At 33.1% G+C, this 16127-nt stretch overlaps 1 protein-coding gene and 1 non-coding gene across 2 annotated transcripts; both read left to right on the forward strand.

The window, feature by feature from the left end:
* Positions 1-9787: 9787 nt before the first annotated feature.
* LOC121214973 (small nucleolar RNA R71) lies at positions 9788-9894 on the forward strand. Its single transcript, XR_005910708.1, has one exon. It is a non-coding gene; the product is annotated as a small nucleolar RNA R71 (small nucleolar RNA).
* A 1853-nt stretch (positions 9895-11747) lies between these two features.
* Positions 11748-14974, forward strand: LOC121214559 (26S proteasome non-ATPase regulatory subunit 6 homolog). The gene is made up of 6 exons (XM_041088334.1): positions 11748-11752; positions 12522-12692; positions 13851-13887; positions 13983-14091; positions 14267-14435; positions 14578-14974. The coding sequence occupies exons 1-6, from the start codon at positions 11748-11750 to the stop codon at positions 14750-14752; spliced, it is 666 nt and encodes a 221-aa protein (XP_040944268.1). The 3' UTR covers positions 14753-14974.
* Positions 14975-16127: the final 1153 nt, after the last annotated feature.

Consider the following 16127-nt stretch of genomic DNA (forward strand, 5'->3'; position numbering starts at 1 on the left):
ATAGACCATTACAAGATAGAAAATTATTTTAAGACATTTGGAAATTTAAAATGACATATATATAAAATTATTTTAAAAGAACTTAACATTTGGAAATTTAAAATGACATATATATAAATATATGATAAGTAACTTATTACATTAAATTTGTTACAGACCATTACAAGATAGAAATTTATTTTAAGACAGTCTCGAAGGTTGTATTCAAGACTACGCCACATATCCACTATATGCATAATAGCTCACTCCGTCACCAACTTGGTGTACTCCTAGTGTAACACCCCAAAATTGGGCCCAGAAGTTTCAAGGGTATTTTAGAAATCTTAGCTTATATGTGCTCAGAAATTTGTAAGTTTGGTAACCGATAATGTTTTTGACAAAGACTATTAGGATATTAAATTGATTTTTGAAAAGGAGTTTTAAATATCTCTAATTTTGAAAATAGAACTGATTTGTAAAAGATTCAAAACTGAGAATTTTTATGAAGCAATTTACTCATAATTTTAAAATTGAACCTAATGAACCCCTATTCCCAATTTTATTTCACATGGTTCTCCCTCTTTACTAGTATGCCGTCCCTCGCTCTCCTCTTGTTCTTCCAATTGTTTTTTATCTCAAAATTCCTAATCTCTATTGATTTCCAACATCCCTTGAACTACAAATCTCCATTGAAACCAAGAAAATACCCCAAAACTTCATTAATTTCATCTTCTTCAATAAAGGATTTTCTGGAATTTCACCAAAGTTTATTTTTCTTGCATGCAAGGTAACCAATCATCTTCCTATTAGTTTTAAATGTTATCTATACTTTTAAATCAAATTTCTAGCCATTAAAACACATGTTTTAGATAAAAGCCAAAATTTTGGTCATTAATAGTGGATTTTGGGTTGGTGGATTAAAACTCAATTTTGAAGTGTTTTTCCACTTGTTTTAACATAATTAGAAGGTTTCTAAAGTTACTTTGAAGTTTAGTTAATGAATTCTCAAGTTTTAATGAATTTTCATCATAATGGCCAAAACTTGTAAAAAAATTTGAAACCTTGAAACATGTAGTTTTGTATAGTTTAAAGGTTTCTAAAGTTACTTTGAAGTTTAGTTAATGAATTCTCAAGTTTTAATGAATTTTCATCATAATGGCCAAAACTTGTAAAAAAATTTGAAACCTAGAAACATGTAGTTTTGTATAGTTTAAAGGTTGAGAATTAGTTGTAGATGAATATGTAGATGAACAGAATTTGTTTTGTGTGAAAATATTAAGCGTAGGTTGAGATATTTGAATTCAAAGGTTTCCATGTCGAAGGTTTCAATTAATAGTGAACATAGCTTAGGCTATTGTTTTTGGTTGTTTAAGGTGAGTCGATGACTGACTTTTGATTGTGTGTGTGTGTGTGGTTTTTCTTGTTGAAGTGACATACTCGATAGGACGTTCAACGAGTGAGACAAAGGCAAAAAAAATGCTTGTTTGAGCTTTCGGCATTTCAGTGAAAGCATTTTTCTGGTGAGTGTTTTGGAATTGTTGCTCGTAAATGCTTCATTGTGTAATTGGGAATTGAGAGGTAGCCTAAACCTTTACTCTAAATTCCGAAAGTAAGTTTTCTCATGCCTATGATTAAATGTGATATGTGTATGCTTGTGAATTTGTGAAATTATGAACATATATGAGATGGTATGACATATGTTATAAGCTTATGATGACTGATCTGAAAGTGAATATGTGAGTGTGTTATTCATTCCATGTGACAGTGTTTATAATGTGCTAATGATGTGAATATGCAGTGCGTATGTGCGAAGATTCGGTAAGTAAATATGTGATAATAAAGTGGATATTTTGGCCTTGTGTTATTATGAGACCGTTGGATATAGTTGGCATGCCATAGGATTATGATTACTCACCTTTATGATATGGTTTATGTGGCGTTGAGGCCCAGGGACAGTTTTAGTAGAGATAAGGGAATGTGAGCTAAACTCCATTCATCGGGATATGTGTGTTTGGTGTGTTGGAGAGTGTTAGCTATACGCTTCATTTATGGGACATATACGACTCTATGAGTCATTAACAGTCTGTTGGAGATTCGTTTATGTTTCATATATTCAAGAGCCAAACTATCATAAGACGTGACTGAAAGTGACTAAATGTGATTAATATGTGTTGTACTATGTGCTTAAATATTTATGTGACTAATATGTAAATATTCATGAAAGATGATTAAATGTTAAAACATGACATAGGAGTAGAAATGTTATGATTATGTTGCATGTTTGCTTTGTTGATGCATAATGACTTGTTTGTGTAGTGGTTTTTTTTAGTATTCTCTGAGCTTGTTAAGCTCACTCACTCCCTTTTAACCATTGTATACAAGTAGTGCTGGTGTGAGCGGTGTGGTCTCGAGGGGTGATCCAAGCTAGAGTTTTAGTTGCTATTAATAGGTCTTTTATTATTTGTATTTTTGGGAATAAAATGCAATATGGTAGATTTTATATCGATTTTGCTATGGTTTTTAGTTGATTGCATGCCTATTAAGCTTAATGATTTGTGGACTTAAAATATGATGTTTGAGACTGCTATATGGAACATTTTTATGTTTATTTTACGAGGTAACTGATGCATGTCATTTAGAACTATTTTGGGATGATTTATATGCTGATATATGCTGTGTTTTAAGGTCTGGAGCAGAGGTATTAATATTTGGGTTTTAAAAATGATACCTTTGAAATTTTCGAAGTGTAGGAAGTCAGTTTTACTAGCTGGTATCAATATTTTATCACAAGTATCGATACTTAGGGTGAAGTTATTGATACCTGTTCAGTAGTACTGATATTTTTCAATTGTTGAGTTTTTAAAACGAGAAATAGTAAGCTAGATTGGTATGGATTTTTCAAGCAGTATCGATGCCACTTGAGAGAATTATCGATACCTTTTTTTTATTATCGATACCTATGTAATAGTTTTGAGAAATTTTGCTAAGTGATCCTAGTGCAAGTTTAATACTTATTTTATGTTTATTTAATGAATGCTTGACATGTTTTTTCGATAAAAAGTAAATGTATGACTTACAATTCATGTGAATGCTATGTTAAATATAAAAAAGAAGATGCATTTCTAATAACGTGACGATTTGAGATGAACATGTGCGAGAAGGTGGTGTAGCGTCTTAGTATTCGGGTTCTGTGACTGGGCTGGGTATAGGTGTTACACTTGGCATTGTTCTGTAGGTTAAGTCTCTTCTACAACCCTAAAAAGCAATAACAAACCTTGTAAGTACAAGAGTACTTAGTGAGCTCATGAACCATACCTTGATGGATGCTTTGTAATCTTGTAGGAGTTTTTTTATGAGTTAACTACTTCCATGTATCATTTATTACAGCTGGAACGATCACAGTATCAACATTCTTTTATACGCCCGTTACCATGCCCTTATCATACTTAATCTTCCATATCTTGTTAATTGAGGAATCTTTCCAATCATTACATAAATATCTTGTTCCATAATACTTACTTAACAGAACATACCTTTAGAAATCACTTCCAATCAATCCATGCCTTAACCCATACTCTCATTTCAAACAATTGTTTATTAACATTGTCTTGGGCGGATACCTATAGATGGCGGATACTTATGCAAAGTTTCATATTAGTGGTTCACACTCAAACCTACCCTAATCCAGTTCTGTTCACATATCCATACTGATAATTCATTGCTTGTAACATCTAGATGAACTCCATATCTTGCTATAACAGAATCTCATAATTCAAAAAAAAATTGAATCAGATTTAGAATAAATTTTAGAAGACGATGCAATACCCGTTACTTTTGATACTTACAGATCCTCATAAAAAATACCCTTCTTAACATACAGATGTACATATCTTTTTCATGGAAAACCCTTAAGACTTTATTCAACTTTTATTCTAGAGCATATCAATACATTATCTTGGTTATACTTATTACAGAATTACTAGAACTTACTCATTTCTTACCATAGAAGCAGACATCCAGATTCATAGCTCACCAGATATTCATGATAGTTCACACCACATAAACTTAGTAGAATGCACCATACAAGCAATCATATAGAACATGCCACTAAGGTGATCTATTTAGAATTTGCCAAAAATAATTTCTTTCAGAGTTCACCACAAAGGCTATTCTTAGTTGTCCTGTTTACGATATGGATTTGTCTAAACTCACATTACGTGAGGTTTTCCCATCATCATCCTAGGATACACAAAGAAGCCCATTGAGAAATCATCATTCCTTAGTTCTTTTTCAGAGGGTACCATGGCCATAGGCTTTTCTTTCAGAGTTCATATTAGAGTTCGTGCTTTTAGTCTTGATAGACTCTATCAAACACCACCGAGGTGAACAGACACAGACTCTCTTGACAGACTCTTCATGCATTGACACAATCTAAATTCAACCATACCCAAGCAGAACACACATATCATAGCATACATTTTAGACATATACATACTCAACCATACTTCACTGTTTCAATATTCGTACACCAATCATCACATACTATACTTTTTATGACTTCATATCCATAGGTCAATCGATTTTCTATAGATGACTCACAATATGAATAGTACATGCTGGAGTCAGTATAGAACTCACCTGAATCTCACCTACTGCAGTTCAAAACTCTAAACTTAGGTATCCATCACAACCTAGTAGCAAACACCGTTTAGAAACATAATATCAGAATTAATACTCTTGTACATATATATTACTTATAATTTAAATCATTGACAATCCCATGCAAAAACCTTATACTTATAGTCTCATTGTTCAATTACCAAATACGAATTTACTTATTCATTACTTCACATGCAGAGTTGAAATACTTACCCTAGTGTGAAGTAACTATTAATCATAAAAGAACTTTAGCCTTGAGATCATCTAGGTAGGATACATTCAGATTTAAGGAAGGTTTCAGTATATACCACTTAAGGAAGAGGAAGAAGAAGAAAGAAGAACCCTTTTTCAGAACATATTCTCACATATAAATTTAACAAGTGTCATGTATATCAGAACTTGCCTTCTTATTAGCCTATAGTTTTCGAGAAAAATATAAATAAATTCCCTTCATCAAACTTTTCAATCTAAAGTATACAGTTGGTTTCTAACCAGATTACTTAAAGTCTAATTAGCATAATATTCCATTCAAACCAGACGTACTACACCTTTGGTGAATACTCATCCCATATCTCATTTTTATCTCTTAATATGAACGTCTCCTTAATATAGCAGAATAGCATGAAATCAAATTCTTACTAGCTCAAGTGCCAGTTACTATACACCCACACATATACACCAAAATGATCATTTGGGTAGATAATACAATGTCAGATAGACAATTTACTGCTATACGCCCAAAACTTTAGATCCACCAAAACTGGGGTGTTATAGTTTTTGCTCGTTTTTCGCTCTTTTTCCTCTCAAGTGTTCTATTAAGAATTAAAACATGAATGTAAAGGATTAGAAGTATAAAATTCATGATTAAAATCGAATAATCACCCAAAACGCATTAATAATGAGGTTAAAACATGCTACTTTTAACACTTATCAAATATCCCTACAGTTAAGCGTTTGCTTGTCCCAAAACAAAATTCTCGACCCATATTCAAGTTAACTTCCCTCTATTTATTGTTTTCACTGACAATGTCTTAGGGTAATCTATCGATAATCATGCATTGTAAATTTAAACTAAAATGACATAAAAGAACCCAAGCAATCCAAGCATAAATTTTTAAAGCATAAAAACATAGGCGTTTCCCCTATCTCAATAATTACCCAAAATTCAAACTTAACAAGAATGAACACCCTCATTAAGGTTCGCTCAAAGCACTCAAAGTGTTTAAGATTCAATTAATGTGCACTCAAAAGTCAAACAAGAAATGTTATTGCCATAGGCTTGCTTGAAAATCAAATCTCCACCACTATAGAATAGGAAGACACACTAATCAAGAGGTCTTTACAAGGTTGTAACGGGGCTTAGGTTAAGGGTATAGAAAAATTCATAAAAGTTGGCTACAATCGAGAGTTGAGTTGATAAGTTGCCAAATAAAAAAAAATCAATTGCTAAATTAAAAGGATTTAACATCAATAAAAAAATCAAGAATGAATATGAGCTTTTATACAAAATATGAGACTAATGATTCAAACTCAATCAAATATTTTTTAATTAATTTTTTCAATTTTTTTCTTATTTTTTTAGAATAAGGAGAAAATTTAGCAATGCAAATGATAAAACATAGTCAGGCAACTAACCAAACCGAAACTCGACAAAAAGAGAGTCAATAAAAAGGGTGATTTACAAAATGAGTATGATTTTCAGGTTACATGAATGGTTGTTAAGTAAAAAAAAGTGTTAGGATCAACGGGGTTTACAAGGGGTTAATTCGATGGGTAAATTGTTTAAAGGTTAAGCGGGTTAAATTCTAAGTGCCTCTATCATCTCAGTATATCAAATCAATAATGTAGTCTTGACATGTATAACTGAAACAATTTCTAGAATAACAAATTAAGCTGACATACTCACAACCAAAAATATAATGAGCGCGAAAAAAATATATGCTCTATAGGCTCCAAAGCTCACAAAAAATTATAATTTTGATGTCAAACTTGTGAATTTAAAATTTCAAGATAATGCTTCAGTTCAGGGAGACAACCTAAAATAATAATTTTTGAAAACCAACTTATTATACTTGATTCTCTCGTGTCTTAAAGTATAAACAAAACAATGCACAAAAATCCACAAATTAATCCCAAACAGAATCAATAAAACTCTAAATTAAAAAAAAAATTAAGTATAATGTAAGGTTTTAGAAAATTACTTAAACACAAACAATAATTCAGGGGCTATATCGCATAAACATAGAAAATCCTCCCCACACTTAATATGTACATTGCCCTGAATGTACAAACAAATATAATCACAGTAATCAAAGTATCATAAGAAAAGGAGAAAGTGAACTGAAACTACCTTAAAGTTGGATGATTGTGTTGGAATAGAGAAATCCTGAATCGTAGGAGATCCTACATTAATGACATGGTTCCGAGCACAATAATAAGAAAATAAACAAAAATAAAATAAGATAAAGAGAGGAAAAAAAATAGTAAAAAAATAAAAATAAAGTGCATAATAAAATAAAAAATATAAATTCAGAAAATAAAATAAATGTAATAAAAATAAAAATAAAAAGGGGAAGAAACAACAATTAGGGTTTGGGTTTGGTGAAATGGGAGGAAAGAAACAAAGGAAAAAACAAATTAAAAAAAAACTAGCTTTAAAAAAGGGTACACGACCATGTGTTAGGCCAAGTAGGCCACACGACTGTATGACCAAGTCGTGTATTTCTCTTAGTTCGTGTGGCCTATTAAAAACTTTTAAAAATTGCTCCAATGTTTACACAACCTAGAACATTCCCATGTGTCTAGTTCGTGTGCACCACACGGTCATGTCATCAGGTCGTGAGAATCCTCTCAGACCATGTGTGTCAAATTAAAATTGAAAAATTGGTTCCAGTATTCACACAGTACATGACACGCCCGTGTATATTCAGCAGGCCGTGTGCATTCATTCCACCTATGTAGGTGTATCGTTCGCTTCTCCCACGGTCGTGTATAGGGGCATTTGGGTCACACGGACGTGTCGCCAGGTCGTGTGGTTTACCTTAGACTGTGTGGACCTTTTTTATTTTTTAATTTTTTTAAATCTTTTTTTTTAAAAAGTAAAAGTTTTTTTTTCAATTTTTAAACTTTTTTAAAAAAATTAAATAATAAAAAATAAATGTACTAAGCATGCAATATAATTAAATCAAAATAAAATAATAACACACTCAGGTTGCTTCCTAATAAGAGCTTATTTAAAGTCTAAGCTTGATTTACCTTTTCAAGCTCACGGTTAAGTCAGATTTTTGAGTCGGAGCTCATCTCTTTTGTTATCAATATCACCACCAAAATAAAGTTTGAGATGATGATCATTTACCTTGAATGTACCATAATCAGGGTGTCTTACCTCAAATGTTCCATATGGGAATACATTTCGTACCACAAATTGATTCGACCATCTTGATTTCAGCTCTTCGGGGAATATTTGTGGATCTAAATTGTCCAACAGTACTTTGTCTCCAACTTTGAATTGATTTGTGCTCTTTATATGCACACCATGACGTTGTTTTGTTACTTCTATGAATGTTCTTGGGTTCTCACCAGCCTTTGTTTGCCATTCATCTAATTTATCGAGCTGGACCATTCTTTCTTCACTTGTATTTGGTTTCTATTACCTTGAATAAGATACGGTTCTAACACGTTTTCATGAGTGATTTCATGCAAAGGACGTTGAGCCACATGATTACTAACATCAACAGAATGACAAGTATCATCTCACTCACTAGAAACTCTTACAATATCACGTGCTTGAAAAGTAACCTCTTCATCACTTACCCTCAGCACAAGTTCACCATTACCCATATCATAATACTTTTAGCTGTGGCTAAAAAAGGTTGACCTAAGATTATAGGTACCTCAATATCTTCATCCATGTCCAATATGACGAAATCAATAGGGAATATGAATTTATCTACTTTCACAAGAACATCCTCAATCATACCCCTAGGATACTTAATTGATCTGTCAACTAATTGAATACTCATTCTAGTTAGTTTCGATTCCCCAAGACCAAGTTGTTTGAATATTTTATAAGACATTAGATTTATACTAGCACCCAAACTAGACAAAAAATTTTCTACATTTAAGTTACCAATAAAACAAGGAATAGTTAAACTCTCTAGATTTTTAAGCTTGTTGGGTAGCTTGTTTTGGAGAATGGACGAGCACTCATGTTTGAGCTCTACAGTGGACTATTCGTCTAACTTCCTTTTATTTGTTAACAAATCCTTTAAAAATTTTGTATACTTGGGCATCTACGAAATGACATATTGTTTATTGATGCGGTCTTTCTTCAACTTTGTCAGATATGGAATCGGTGGTTTTTATTCTTTAACCACTAGCTTATACTCTTTCTTACATGCCTCAACCCCATTATTTTTCTCAACAGCTTCTAGATTCAGCTTATTTTCAAGCTCGGCTAACACCTTTCCACTTCGTACAGTGATTGCATGGACTTGCTCATTTGGGTTGGTTTCAATGTTAGTAGGTAAACTGTCTGTTGATTCCTCAAAGCTATTTTAGTGTTCTGGAATCTACTTTCTAACACTGAAATAAATTTAGTCAACATATTTTCCATATTCAACTTCTTTTCTTGTTCATAAGGTTGCTGATAACTCGGAGGGGGTTGTGACCTTTGATTTTCTTGACCATCTTAAAACAAATTTGGGTGATTCCTCCGTCCTAGATTATAATTGTTACTGTATGAGTTATTCTGAGATCTAGAATTATTATCCATAAATTCGACTTACTCATATTTCATGTTAGACTTGAAGGATAAATATTCCGTATTGATCATTCTTGCTCCAATTGCATCGCATTGCATTACCTGATTCACCTGTTTACTACAAATCAATTCATCAATGTTTTTACTCAGCCCTTCCACCTAACTTGCTAACATAACAACTAAATCTATATTAAAAACATTAGCTGCTATAGTAAGCTTTGATCTTATAACTTGTCATTGATAGTTATTCAGTGTCATGTCCTCAATAGATTCTTGGGCTACCTTAAGTGCCTTATTATTCAGTGTTCCACTAGCCGTGGCATCAATATCTACCTAGTTAAGGGATTCAAACCATTGTAAAATGTTTGGACTTGAATTCATAAAGGTAATCTATGATGAGGACACCTTCTCAAAAGATCCTTAAATCTCTCCAATGCATCATACAATGTCTCAAGCTCAAATTGAGTAAAAGAAGAGATGTCATTCCTCAACTTAGTTATTTTGGCCAATGGAAAATAGTTCAATAAAAACTGCTCAGTCATCTAAGCCCAAGTAGTGATGAAAAACCGTGGAAGTGAATTCAACCATTGTTTTTCCTTTTTTATCAAAGAGAATGGGAGCAAGCGTAAGTGTATGGCATCATCAGTAGCATCATTGATCTTGAATGTGTCACAAATATCCAGAAAGTTAGCTAAATGAGCATTTGGTTTTTCATCTTGCAACCCATCAAACTGAACATACTGCTGCACCATCTGAATTGTGTTCGACTTAATCTTAAAATTATTTGCAGCAATATTTAGTCTAACAATACTCGATTCAACCCCAATCAAAGTAGGCTTAGCATAGTCATTCATAACCCGAGGAGCAGGATATGCATAAAGTTGTGAACTAACACGATTTTTATCCATCTTCATAGTAACGTCCTTTTGTTTTTGATCGTTATTAAAATTTGTTAACCTTGTCTTGCTTTTCTAACCTCTCTCCAATTTTTATGACTAGTTTTTTTTTATCTCACTATAAAAAAAACTAATGGTTCCAATGGGTTGCATCTAGTCATAAACCAAAAAAACTAATGGTGCCAAAAACTTGATGTCTAAGGAACTAAAAATTTGACTGAGGCAAGTGCACCTATCAATTAATAGTATAGTTATAATGAGCAAAGATATCGTTCCTATGAAGACTAACAGTGTTAGTAATTACTGTCTTTCTATTATTTAACCGAATACTTCGAGTGATTGATTAAAACTAAAATCAACTAAATTAATTAACTAACAAACACGATAAAGAATAAATAAGGAAAACAAATGATTAGCAATCAAGAAGTGAAACAATACCCAAGAAAGAATCCACCTAGATTTTATCTGTCATTATCAATCTAAATTACGCAATTTCTTTACTTAGTATCTTGATCCGTAAAAATCCCTAAATTATGCTAATATCTCTTTTGAGCATAAGAGCAACTGGCTCTAGGTTAATTAATTTAAATTTCTTTCTAATTAAAACCCCTATTATCACATTATTTCGTGCTATGGATTTTCCTATTAGATTTGACTCTAATCAGGTAGATTTATGTCTTTTTATTTTTAAGATTGCATGCAACTCCTCTCAATTAAGTAAGATCTAATCTTAAACAATGTCTATTCAACCACTGATTTAAGCACATTAAATATGGATTAATAATCTAGAATATCAAACCAAGAATTAAGCACACATAATTGAGAACAAGAAACTAAGTATTTATTGCGTAAAATAAAAGTCAAACGACAGAATCCATCAAAGAGTTCATCTCCTTTAGGTATTTATACAATTAGCTCATGCTTGAAAATAAAAATATCCAAGATACTGTATAATTGAAAAAATAAAGAAACTCATGATAACTTCCTAATAAATCAACTGAGAATCTTCAATCTTGACAGAAATTTGCTTCAAAGTTAGCTTCAATGGTGTTTTTCGAGTTGTTTTCTTGAATATTCTACGATGGTTGAGTCCTATCTTCTTATTTTTGTTATAGATACGTCTTAGAATGTATAAAAAACCTAAAAATCATAATTTTCCGCAATGTGATGCACAATACCATGAAAATGACACGACCTACCACACACTGTATAGGTCACACAACCGTGTGGTTTGGTCATGTGGAATGCTTCAGCCCGTGTGGGTCACATAGTCGTGTTGTCTGGTCGTGTGAAATGATTCAGCTAGTGTGACTCCTACAACTTGCTCTGACGCTCTGGTTTTCACTCCTTTTGCTCCCAAGTGCTTTATTAAGCATTAAAAGTGAATTTAAAGGATTAGGAGTATAAAATTCACAATTAACATCGAATAATCACCTAAAAATGCATTAAGAATGAGGTTCAAACATGTACCTATCAGGCATATATAGGACTTTTATTTGCTAAAAATAGCAAAGGTAAGTGAGTTTGACTCTAGACTTGGCTAAATATAACTTCGATCGATTAAGCTATTTTTAGCCTGGCTAAATATAAGTGTTACTAATTAAGTAATTTACTTTTATTGGACTCAAATGCTGCGACATACCACACTTAAGGAAATCCACCTATTTACACTATACTGGCCATTCGGGCCTAATTCTCATTCGGGCAAATACACCCTCTCCTGGTTTTTATTAGCCCAATGAAGTATAATAACCTATAAACAAGAGTCTGAAGGTTTTTTATTAAGGAATGTGAGATTTAGTTCTTTTGAAATGTCTCAATTTTTTAACACAACATATACCCAACACAAAATCTTTGATTGCTTCAACATATGAAGTGATGATAGAGAAGATGACATGTACCAAATAGAATTGAAATGCAGACATATTTTTTAGCACCAGAGATTCTTTTTACCTTGCTGTGTGCAGAAGCATATTATGTCTTTAAATTGTCGTTTTGTTTAGTGGCTGAATCAGAAAAGGATGGGATTATCCTGATTCCCTGTATCTTAAACAACTGGTTAACCTGCTCAGCCAAGGTTGTTGAAAATGATTATAAGTAGCAATGTGATTAAAGCTTAGCACTTAAAAGTACAGACAATGTTTGTAGGAACCTCTTAGATCAAAAAGATATTCCTTGTTATATGCGTTTTTTTTACACATTAACGATTGTTGTTTCTATTGCAGCTCACATGGTATCTTTCATCTGTCTAATCCTGGTGGTGTGTCCATTATCCGTAACTGCCAGCAACGAGGATTCCATCCCCATGAGGAGCCTTCAGATGGAACCCCAGTCTATGAGCATTGCTCTCATGTGTTTATGAATCCCAAGATAAAGTTTGATGTTGTTGATCTCCGGTGAGATACGATATACTAATGCACCGTGATGAAGCATTGCTGGTAATATTTTCCCTAAACTACTATTTTGTTGACATCGATCTTGTAAATTCATCTAAAGGGAAGCATCATGTAAATAGAGCATATTCATATTTCTTTTTTGTTGGATCGTATTGTAAGAATTACCTTCCCTCGTTCCTTTCCCACTTTGTATTGTATATTAAGATCCGTTGTACATTCTTTTATCATTGGACGTGTCAATTTGCACCATTTGGCAATTTCTTTTTCTTTTGATATTTCTAGTAACTTTGGTGGTAAAATTCATATATACTTTGTCTAATCTTAATTTCTTTGTCGCCTGAAGCTCTGGAACTAGATCACTCATTGTTGGCATAGTTTGTTATGAGAGTAATGATTTATTGCTCTCTTAGAAAGTGCTTGAGTGCTATAATGTTACAGGATTTGACAGCATAGTAGAAGTATTTCCATGTACATTGAAAAAACTTGAACACCATTGGTCTGCAAATCAATGATGATGTGCCAGTCTGGTTGTTCTACATGCTAAATTTGGTGATAGAAGCCTAGAAACTTTTTCCTGAGTTCTGAATTTGTTTTATCATGATTAATATGTTTGTTTGAATAATGAGGATTATTTAGCTTCGCTGTGTCTGTAGATATATCTGGGATGTTAGCATCTGATATAAGAATCCAGATACTTGTTTCATAGAAAGGGCTTTATTAGATTCAAACTTAATTTGTAGTTTGCAAGACGTAACTAACTTTGTTGAATTAATGTTGTTTCAAAATGTTTATATGCATGCATATTTGTCAGTGTTTGGCTGCACTTGGTGTGTTAATTGCTCATCCCCTATTTTGTGGTAGTCCTGTTATTCATTTGAGAGGCAATCTTCCTATTTATATTTGGCTCCTAAGACCAGATATGGCTAAACTTGCTTGATTATGCAGTGCTGAATTAAAATGCATCTCTGCAATGTGGCAGATGATGATTTAGACATAAATCACTCTTGGAAATTGTTCTGAAGTCCTTTATTCTCTTAGATTTAGATTGTATAGTTTAGTTACAAGCGCCCTCAACTGCCCCCTGCCTCCCTATGAAAAAAGAAAATACTTATCATGGTTTACATATTTCAGAGTTTTGAACAGCAATTGATGGTTGCTTTATTGCTTTCAGGCTGGTGTGTCTCTGAAACAAAAGGTATCATTTTGTTGTTTGCCTCGCATTTCTGTCCTATGTCTTATATTACACATTTTTGGGTAGTTAAAGTTACTGAATGGCTAAATGTTTTGTAGGTGGTTGATGCTCCTGAAATCTTGACTGTGATTGGAAAAATTCCACATCTTTCGAAATTTTTAAATTCTCTTTACAATTGTCAGTACAAATCGTTCTTCTTAGCATTCGGTATGTATAGATCTGCTATTTTTTTTTATAACTAGATATAGAATCATCAGTTTGTCCCAATATTTATCCCTTCTTATCTATGTTCCTAATATTTATGAGCTATCTCACATTTAATAAATGCTAAAATGTCTTCCACTGATCAGTTCGTTCGATTTGTTTGAACTATATATATCAGCTGGCCTGACAGAGCAGATAAAATTGGACCGCTATTTGCATCTACGTTTTCGGTTTTACATGAGAGAGGTCAGGACTGTTGTTTACTCTCAATTTTTGGAATCCCACAAGAGTGTTACTATTGAAGCCATGGCAAAGGCTTTCGGGGTGACAGTAGAGTTCATCGATCCGTAAGTGATTACGTCTGATAACACCTCTCTCTATATATATGCATGCATACCTTTTTCCACAATTTCTTGCTATTGCAGTTAGAATTGCTGGAGTTTCTTTAAGGCAACTTCTCATTTAATTGGTTTTTCTTCATGATTCCAGGGAGCTATCTCGTTTTATCGCAGTAGGGAAGCTTCATTGCAAGATTGACAAGGTTGCTGGTGTCCTCGAAACTAACCGCCCTGATGCGAAGAATGCTCTTTATCAGGCCACTATTAAACACGGTGACTTCTTATTAAACCGGATCCAGGAGTTGTCTCGTGTCATTGATCTATGAATTAGTTAGGTATTTCATCGGATTTAGAAATGGACAACCAATATTTTCAAGTTTGAAAGAAATATGGAAAATATAAAATAATGCTTTTGGATTAAATTTTGTTCTTTTGTTTGATGATTGTGATACTATTCCCTTTTGGTTAATGAATTTGATTCTATTTTATCCCCCTTTACTCTCGTATATTGGGATATTAATCTAGTCCAATCGAACCCAGTTGATGGAATATTGTGGGTTTCGGTTGGCCATGTAGGTTCAGACCTTCCATATGTTGTGTGAGCAGTAGATCAAAGAAAATAACCTTGAGAAGAAAAGTTCTATATAATTCAGGGAGCAAATAGCCTTTTTAAATAGGCTATACAATTAATGTAAAAAGCAAAACTAACTCCTAAAATAATGGGAAGCATAACAACTTATTAGAAACAACTACTGCCTATAGACCAGGACTATTGAAAAAGTCTAACAAACCCTCCCTTAGACTAATATTAATCTCTAATATCAGTTTAAACTAAAAAATTTTGCTAACTTCCTGCATTTGTCACCTTGCAAACTCCAACATTTGTCGTAGCTTTTGAAATGTTGCAAGTTTGAGGGCCTTTGTAAATATATCTGCGATTTGATCTTCACTTTTGCAATATATCATATTGATCTCTTCATTATTCACATGATCTCTCAAGAAATGATATCGGACATCAATATGCTTGCTTATCCCATGTAAAATAGGATTCTTGGATAGCTTTATGGTTGAGCTATTGTCACAGTAGGTAAGAGTAGGCCCCTTTTGCTTGAAATGAACTTCCTCAAGAAGCTTTCTCATCCAAATGGCTTGGCAGACACATGCTGATGCAGCTACAAGTTCTGTTTCAGTTGTTGATAAAGTGACAATTGGTTGCTTTCGTGATGACCATGAAACAGCTCCTATTCCCAACATAAAAACGTAACCAGATCTACTTTTCCTATCATCTTGGTCTCCTGCATAGTCACTATTTGTAAACCCAATCAAGGCTGATTTTTCTCCCTTCTTGTACAAGATCCCGTAGTCGATTGTACCCTGCAAATATCTAAGGATTCTTTTTGCTGCTTGAAGATGCATTTCCTTTGGACATTCCATGAATCTGCAAATAAGATTTACAGCATATGTTATATCTGGTCTGGTCGCAGTGAGATACATTAGACTTCCCACGTTTTCCTGTATAAAGTATTATCGACATCTCTTTCATTACCATATTTCACCAACTCTAAACTTGTCTCTACTAGTGTACCAACCGGATTGCAGTCTGCCATTTGAAACCTCTTTAGAATCTCCTGCACATACTTCCTTTGAGAAATAAAAATACTTGTATCTGATTGTGCAACCTCTATACCTAGAAAATAATGC

Source organism: Gossypium hirsutum, chromosome D02 (genome assembly GCF_007990345.1).
Source record: "Gossypium hirsutum isolate 1008001.06 chromosome D02, Gossypium_hirsutum_v2.1, whole genome shotgun sequence".
In the NCBI taxonomy this organism is placed as follows: Eukaryota; Viridiplantae; Streptophyta; class Magnoliopsida; order Malvales; family Malvaceae; genus Gossypium; species Gossypium hirsutum.